This window comes from Quercus suber, unplaced genomic scaffold, assembly GCF_002906115.3.
Source record: "Quercus suber isolate HL8 unplaced genomic scaffold, Cork oak 2.0 scaffold_161, whole genome shotgun sequence".
NCBI classification, from domain to species: domain Eukaryota; kingdom Viridiplantae; phylum Streptophyta; class Magnoliopsida; order Fagales; family Fagaceae; genus Quercus; species Quercus suber.
Window position 1 is genome coordinate 665,091 of NW_027069622.1, and position 8,806 is coordinate 673,896.

The window sequence follows — 8,806 nt, forward strand, 5'->3', positions numbered from 1 at the left end:
ATGTGAATCTTTCGAGGGCTTTTTCGTCTCTATGAGCCAGGTGTGAGTGTAAGTGAAAAATCTGCTGCCACGCTGGCCTAGTTGGGGGACCTACTGATGACATGGCAGTCCTCCATTTGATGTGATATGAATAGGTTTATTTTTATTTTCTTTGTTTATTATTATTATTATTATTATTATTATTATTATTATTATATAACCGAAACTTTTGAAACTCTTACAATTTTTAAGGTCAGTATTTTTTATTTATATTTTTTTAGACTCAAATAATCATTAATTAAACTATAATCATTAAAAAGACTCACATTAGGATTCAAAAAAGAAGAGAGAGAGAGACTCACGTTATAACTCATTTCTTCCCACCTCAAAACCCTAGCAAACCTATCCCTCTCTCAACTGTTGTGAAAGACGTCTGCATTGATGGAGTGCCTTCCCAGGAGAAGATCCTGTTTGAGAGTGGTACAGATGAGAAAACTCTTTCCATCTTTTTGCCTGCTGAGAAGGATCAAAACAAAGAACTGGTGAAAGAAAAAGAAGATATTGATACGTCCATTCCAGATGCTTCCCAAGGATTTGATGACAACAGGGGAAGACTCCCTTGATACTATTCCGAATGATGTCTCCAAAGAGATGTTTTTGCCTGGAGAGAAGCTTCCAGTTTTAGATATGGGCACATATACTTCCCACTACAAGTCTTCGAATAATGATGAAGTTGAACAACAGCCTTTCCAGTTATTCATCTCTTAGTCAAAGTTTTTGTGTAGGAAGCCCTAAACGCTCTGTAGCATCACCCAATTATGGCTTCCAGATTTACCACACACCCTCATACACATGGTAAGTATTTTGCAATCCATCTTTTTGCTTATCAGACCCTTGAAAGATAAAAAGAAAAGAAAATATATTTTTGCAATCCATCTCTATTATCTTCATATTTCTTTCTCCATGAACCCTAAACTGCTAAACGTATGCGTAATAGGTAAGGCAATGGGTTCCATGTCTGTTTTTTGTTTTTAATTTTTTAATTATGTGAAAACATTTTTTTTCAGATAATTGTTAAAAAATTAAAACTGGATTCATATAAGGAATAATCTAATCCTATACTTTTCTTTTTCAAACAACAAACAATGATGCGGTATATCTGATTTTATAATTAATAAATATATATATATATATATATATATTTATCATTGGCACTTGAACAACAAACAATGATGCGGTATATCTGATTTTATAATTAATAAATATATATATATATATATATATATTTATCATTGGCACTTGCCATCAGCAATTTTTGAATCAAATTGACTCATTCTCCCGTCACTACCATCGAGAAATCAAATCAATGTTGCGGTTTTTCTATTTAGTTGAAAATTTTATTTGCTTTTTTTTTTTACTGCGAATCAATACAAAAAAAAAAAAAGAAAGAAAAAAGAAAAAAAAGAAGTATGAAATTGATTTCTAGAGTTTTCACTTGTGATCTAATTCAACTAATCTAGGAAAATTTTTACATTACTTATAAAAAAAAAAATCTAGGAAAAATCACAGATTATCTTATTTCTCAATAAGTATTAAAAAAATTTCTGTTGTCCATTTAAAAATTTAACATATAGATTAATAAAGTTATATTTCTTGGCTGTATTTGCTAGGTCTTCAGCAACAAATTTAACTTGGCATTTTGAACCTGTAGGGTTAGGATTTGTGGCCCAAGCCCAAAAGAATAAATTTGTAAAGTATGGGTGAAAGAGCTAGGTTAAGTATTGGATTGACAACAACGAATCACAACTTTCAAACACAAGCCAACATGAATTTACACGTAAAGCATGAATATCCGAAGAGCTATATTATTGTTTATCTGATGAACAAAGGTCTTAGAGTTACAGTCAAGCTCTCTCTTTCTCTCTCTTTTTCCTCTCCTTTACGTTAAAAGCTTCTTTCCTTTATATAACCTCCATTCTCTTCATCTCCATCGTCCACTTGTACTTCATCCGTGAATCTACTTGAGTATGTGTCACGTCAAGCATCTTCTTCAACTCTGTGTGAGTGACGGTAGGTGAGGATACACTGTTCAGGGGTCTTCTCCACATAAATGCGACCAGAAAAGTTGCTGCAGAACATTAAATACGGTGGTAGCAGCTTTCCCCTTAGATATTTCTTCATTCTTATTGTCTCCTAGTGTACTCAGAACTTATCTTGATCAGGAGGAGTCCTCGGAAGATCATTTTGACCTCTTATACGTTCAATTGATCTATACTATTCTCGTCAGAGGAATATAACCTCTTCAGACAGAAGATGACCTCTTCGGATTGTAATCATTCTTCCCTCTGAGGGTCCCACTTCCAGATGGGTCTTGCCCTTACTATCCTTCTTCTCGGTCGCACAATAGCTCTCATACGGGCTCTCGGCCCATTATGTTGGATTGGGCCCTTTTCCCCCCATAGAACCTATGGCTGAAATTTATGCTGTTTTTTGGAAGTTCAAATTTGAAATCAATTCTTCATTCATTATGATTTTTCATTGCGTAATTTCTTTCTCTCTTACTCCTCTTGATGAGTTTTTCCTTTTCACTAAAATTTTAACAGGTTTGGTAATTGACTAGAAGAAAGTTTTTTAGCATGAAGCACCTATTTCATTCTATTTGTCCTCACCACAAGGAAAACATTAAGGTAAGACATAATCTATTTAAAATTTTTAAAGGATGAGCTTAATTATTTCTTATATATAACTGAAGCCTTAAACTTTTTTTAGACATCAGCATTATTTAAATAAAAAGAAAACAAAAATTCTGATAGGACTCAAAAAAAAAAAAAGAAAAAAAAAAGACAACATTTCCAAAATTATTGAGTTTGTGTATATATATAACTATTGAGAGTTTTGTCATATTAATTTAAGAATTGTAAATTACTTTGTAGGTTTCGGTAACTATGCATTTGTAACTCAATAATGTTCTATGTTAGACAATACTTCTAAACTATGGAAAAGCATAGAAGTTAAATATTTCTTCATTTTTTTTAAAATATTAACTAGCAAAATGTTTATTTACTCATTGTTGGATTTCTTTTTTTTTAGTCAATAACTTTTCCGTGCATTGCACAGGTTGGCGATTAGTTATTATTATTTTGGAACTCAGTTGCAAATTGACATGCATCATAAAAAAATAATAATAAAAAGGCAAAAACTATACTAATTAAATCTTTTTTTTTTTGGTCTTATCATTGATTAAATCTAAGATATATATATATATATATATATGGATTGTGTTCAAATTATACTTAGTGTAACTCTAAAAATGTTATACCACTTAATAATTTGTTATTGAATTTATATTTTGAAAATCTTATCATTGGATTACATATTGTATATGTTTTTAACATACACGTCATTTGTTTTGAAAATTTGTTATTGAATTCATGCTAATAGGATGTTAATACCATTTAATCCTCACACACGTGTGTGTGTGTGTATATATATGATAATTCAATGGTTACAAGTTTAGAGGGAGGGGTAGTAGGCCTGTAAAGCCTTAATTTATGAAGGTAAATTTTATTTGACATGAGTCTAATTTTTAAAATATTTTATTATTTTTATAGTTTTGCTGACTTTGAACTAAATTTCTAAATACCCATATGGAATGGTGACAAAAAGATATTGAGAAGGAGATTATGACTGTTTTTATCATTTATCATAAGCATTAACAACAATAACAATAAAATTTTACCAAGAAACTTGTGAAATAATGTCATTACTCAATTTTTTATGCGAAACAATTCCACCCCCACCCCACAAAAAAAAAAAAAAAAAAATTATGGATCATCAACAAAATAATCAAAATCGTTCTCTTGTATCATTCTCTGTCATTTTATCATATAAAAAATCATACCTTTTGTCTTTTCCTTAATTAACGTGTAATTCCTTTACCACTTCTAGTATTATTTTATACCTTCATCTACCTCTTTTCATTCCCTTTACCCAAATTAAATCTCACTTAGTTACTATTACATCAATCAATTACCTTTGCACGTTCTCATTTCAACTATTTTCATTTTATTAACATATTCTTAATACCCCAACATTGAGTACCATATAGCCTAACTAGCTTTATTGTAGCAATATTGTAACCCATTTTTAAAGTGCGTTTGAATACCGTTTATTTTGCTGAAAACTGAAAAAAAAAAAAAAAAAATTACTGTTCACGCGCGGGTTATTGTTCATTTGCCTAAATGCACTGTTCATGTCCCATGAACAATGCAAGAGGCACTCGTTAAAAAAAAAAAAAAAAAAATGCAAACGCTAGAGAATAATCTGAATCCAAACGTATACTTAGTGTCCATTTGAGAATTACTTATTTTCGATAGTTCATTTTCATAGAATTTATCAAAATATATAATTTTTAGTAACTTTTATGTTAAATATGTTACAAAAAAAAACTTTTATGTTAAATATGTTACACAAAATTGAAAGCTATTTTATTTATATATTAGAAAAAAAAAAAACTAAAAGTTAGATTATTTGTAAAAAATACTATTTTTTTTTTTTTTTTTTCTTTTTTTAAGAATTCCCAAGCGCGCACTAAAAAGTCATACAAACTAACGAAGATATAAGCTCCATTTGTTTCTTTAGAGCCTAGTCTTGTCTAATATTTTTTAGGTATGGCCAGTAAGGAAACTAGGTCAGGACACTAACATGAACATAATTGGAAAAATATTACAATTTATTGTTGAATCATTGAATGGGTGTATGCCAACAAAATTTAGAACCACAACATTTTTTGCCACAATTTATCATAACTTTGATGTGGCAAACTGTAAGTGGTGAGTTGATGTAAGAGTAACAAGTAACTCATCATAATCTATGAATAGTTGTAAAAAATGGTGTGGTAAATGTTGTGATCTAATAATAGCTTGGGTATGCTAGAGAATCTGTAGCTTACAGCTTAAAGAAAGTTATCACATCAACAAAGCTCATCTCCTGTCACTCAACATTAGCCAGCATTATGCGCTCGCTCTGCACATAAGAAAAAATTTTGGTGGCATTTCCACGATAAGAGTGCCACTTCAAAGTAGGGACACAGTTTTTCTCAAATGATCTTATGGAACGTATCAAGCCAATTTTCTTTTGCCCAGCTAAGCTTTTTCTATATCTTCGCATCATAATCCAATAATGTGTCGCTACTTACAATTATATTATACCAAAAGTATATGTTATCCATTGTTCAAATCGGCACCTCCCCAGCAAGCTTGCATATGATTTTAACAGAATGTGCCAACACTTTTACTCCCCGCCCCATCACAAGGAATCCTGAGTTTTCTGCACTGAACTATCATCAAATCATACGTGATTTACATGTCTGATATGATAAAGCAATGCTTCTCTTCTTGAAATTATTGTTAGAAAGCTATTATCTTTTGTTGGGCATATAACCCTCCATTATCTCCCATCCAATCCTTAGCCTATACTCAGATTCAGTTCTTCCCCTAGAACATTTTGATTGCGGATCTGCTTATTTTAGGTAGATGTATGGATCTCTAGTGATGGCATTGGACAGGCCAAGAGAAGCCAACTCCTCAGGTGGCAACTTCTTTATCAACTCAACCAATTCACAGAGATGACCATCTTTCCAGATGGCATAACCCATAAACTGTGCTCAATTCTCATAGAAAGTCTTCAATCTGCACTCATTCTTCACCGTGATAGCCCCTCCAACAGTACACGGATTTCCCTGATCTTTGGATGTGAAAGATCTTGAGCAAAGAAATTTTGGGCTTCACCATCAATCTCCAGCCAGCTGCAACCCCGTTCTTTTTGGATTCCTTGATAGGACATCAATGCCCTAACCTTCACAACATCGTCCCACCTGCCTTTGGCAGCGTAAATGTGAGATAACAATACATAATTATAGTCCACACGAGGTTCAAGTTCAAATAGTTTCTCTGCAGCTCTTTCACCAATTCCCACATTTCCATGCTCTTTGGAAGCCCACAAAATTGTCTCCCAAATCAATGGATTGTTGGTAAGCTTCCACTTCTCAATAAAGCTTTCCATCTCAATAAATTTGCCTGCCCGGCTAAGGATATTGACCATACAAGCATAGTGCTCAATGGTAGGAGTGATTCCATAGTACCTGCTTAAAGAGTTAAAATATGTTTCCCCTTCTTCAATCAAACCCATGTGGCTGCATGCAGAAAGAACTCCTATAAAGGTAATCTCATCAGGCAGGAACCCTTCGTCTAACATAATCCTGAAAGCCTTGAGAGCATCATTTCCTTGCCCATTTAGTGAGTATCCACATATGATTGTGTTCCATGAAGATGCATTCCGTGAAGCCATGCCCTTAAAAACAGCCTCAGCATCTTCTATGCACCGACATTGCCCATACATATCAACAAGTGCAGTAGCAACATACGTGTTGCATGAAAGTCCAGATTTTATAGTCAAGGAATGGAGCTGCCGCCCACAGTCTAGCAATGCTAAACTGGAGCAACCACTTAAACAGCTGGAGAAAGTGAATTTATTGGGTTTCAAACCTTCTTGTTGCATCTGAATGAAGCACTTAACAGCCTTCTGCCCTTGATTGCTTTGTGCAAAATTAGATATAATGGCTGTCCAAGTCAAGAGGTCTCTTTCAGTAAGTTCATTCAAAATTACATCAGCATCTTCTAAGCACCTGCATTTGGCATACATGTCAAGCAGAGCAGTTCCTACATGACCATTACTCCTAAGGTCATCTTTTATGATACGGGCATGTACTTGCCTCCCAAAACCTACATCCAAGATGTTGGAACAAGATTTTAAAATGCTAGTAAATGTGAAAATGTCAGGTTCTAAACCTATCACAAGCATCTCTCTAAAGATTTTTGGTCCCAGATGACAAGCTCTGTTATCAAGAAATCCAGATAAAAGTGCATTCAATGAAGCTGTATCCCGAATACTCATTGCGCTAAAAACCTTCCAACCATTATTTACAAATCCAGTTTTCATGTACATTGTAACAAGTGCATTGCTGATGAAATTATCAGATTGAAAACCATATTTATATGCACAGGCATGAATACTTTCACTGTACTTCCAGTAACCTAGACTAGTAGCAACACTGATCAGGCTAGCAAGAGTAAACTCATTTGGTAACACACCTGAATGTCTCATCAGACAAAACATTTCAGCTGCCTCTTGGCTCTGGCCTCCTTGATGAAGACAGTGGATCATTGCACTCCAGGCCGCTATTTTGGGACCTCTTATCCTCTGAAAAACTTTGAGTGCATATTCTGGAAACTCACACTTGGAATACATATTAAGAAGGCAACAACTCAGAAATTTATCAAGCTCACTACCAATCTTGATAGCCTGAGCATGCACTGCCTTCCCTCCTCTCAAATTTCCCAAGTGTGCACAACTCTTAAGAACAGTCAATAAGGTGAACTTTCCATGCTTCAATTCTAATTCTCTTATTTCACAAAACAAGTTCAGAATCTCTTCCCAGTCACCCATTAGAGCATATCCATCAATCAAAGCATTCCATGACACAACACTTTTCTTAGAAATGTAAAAGAACGTCATACTCGCAAGCTCCATCAAACCACATTTTGAATAAATTTCAACAAAAGCAGACCCAACTAAAAAATTTGAAAAGAGCCCCATTTTAATGACTTCTGCATGCAACTGTAACCCAAATTCTAATTCCAAGCACCCTAAACAAGCTTTCAACGCACTTACCAAAGTCTCTCCGTCTGGTCTAATACCATCTTTCCTCATTTCACCATACAATGTAACACCATCACGGCTATATCCTTCATCTACCAACCCCTTAATTAGCACAGTCCAAGACACAACATCCCGTTCAGGCATCTCATCAAGCACCTGACGTGCGCATTGCAAACTCCCACATTTAACATACAAACTCGCCAACAAATCCCAAAAATCCAAATCTGGGTCCATCCCATTTTTGATCACCTGCCCTTGAACTGCCTTACCCTTATTTAAACACCCTTTTGAAGCACAACTACGCAGCACCCCGGAAAACAATGTTAGCCTAACATTGCTATCCAAACTCACATCAGCTATTGATGGCACCGTTTTATACACATTATGCTTTGATAACTTATTGAGTATGTTCTGAAAGTGCCCATCAAAGCAAGGCTCCAACTTTTCTTGTGTATTACTGAAAGACGAACTGTGCTGCGAAAAAGAGCGAAGTTTCTCTATGGATTGGCGTGTTGGTATTGGGCTAAACTTTCGAAATAAACGACCTTGAAAACTAGTTGCTGGGCTACACATTGCATTCTAGTTGAACTTAAAGGAACAGACCAAAGAGAAATGAAGCTTCAATTCTGAACCAGTTCGTCTCGCCTCAGACAGAAAAGCCGGCGTGAAGTCGAGGACTTCGAAATGTATGCTATAGTGTAAGAGCTGTTACAATACAACGAATAATTATCGTATTTACAAGCTCTAAATAGACTAAATTTCGTATTAATAACTAAAAGGGCTTTTTCAAAATTTAGCTTTTAAAATGGGCCGAATTATGTAATTTATCATTTTTTTTTCTTTTTTTTTTTTGTGACGAAAGAAGATAGGTAATTTACCATTCTTAATCCTTTATTTATTTTGCCTAAATCATAATTTAGTTCATAAAATTTCAGTTGCTATATTTGACTCATTAAGATTTGGACTAAAATGAAGTTGTTAAGAGTCATCTAAAATATGGTTTATGATTTCAATTTTTAATCCAAACTTTAGAACAAATATAAAAATTGAAAAGTTTGTAGAGCTAAATTAGAAAATTGATGCAAACATAAAATACAAAAATAATGTT

The 8,806-nt window shown here is 33.9% G+C and overlaps 1 protein-coding gene across 1 annotated transcript; it reads right to left on the reverse strand.

The window, feature by feature from the left end:
• Window positions 1-4,872: 4,872 nt before the first annotated feature.
• LOC112018334 (pentatricopeptide repeat-containing protein At2g33680-like) lies at window positions 4,873-8,421 on the reverse strand. Its single transcript, XM_024050852.2, has 2 exons — window positions 7,131-8,421; window positions 4,873-6,761 (listed from the first exon to the last, which is right to left on the reverse strand). The coding sequence occupies exons 1-2, from the start codon at window positions 8,269-8,271 to the stop codon at window positions 5,683-5,685; spliced, it is 2,220 nt and encodes a 739-aa protein (XP_023906620.1). The 5' UTR covers window positions 8,272-8,421; the 3' UTR covers window positions 4,873-5,682.
• Window positions 8,422-8,806: the final 385 nt, after the last annotated feature.

Coding starts and splice junctions, on each gene's coding strand:
- LOC112018334 (XM_024050852.2), bottom strand. CDS start 8,271: ATGTGTAGCCCAGCAACTAGTTTTCAAGGTCGTTTATTTCGAAAGTTT. Junction 6,762..7,130: donor TTGTCTGATGAGACATTCAG/GTGTGTTACCAA, acceptor TCTTGGATGTAG/GTTTTGGGAGGCAAGTACAT.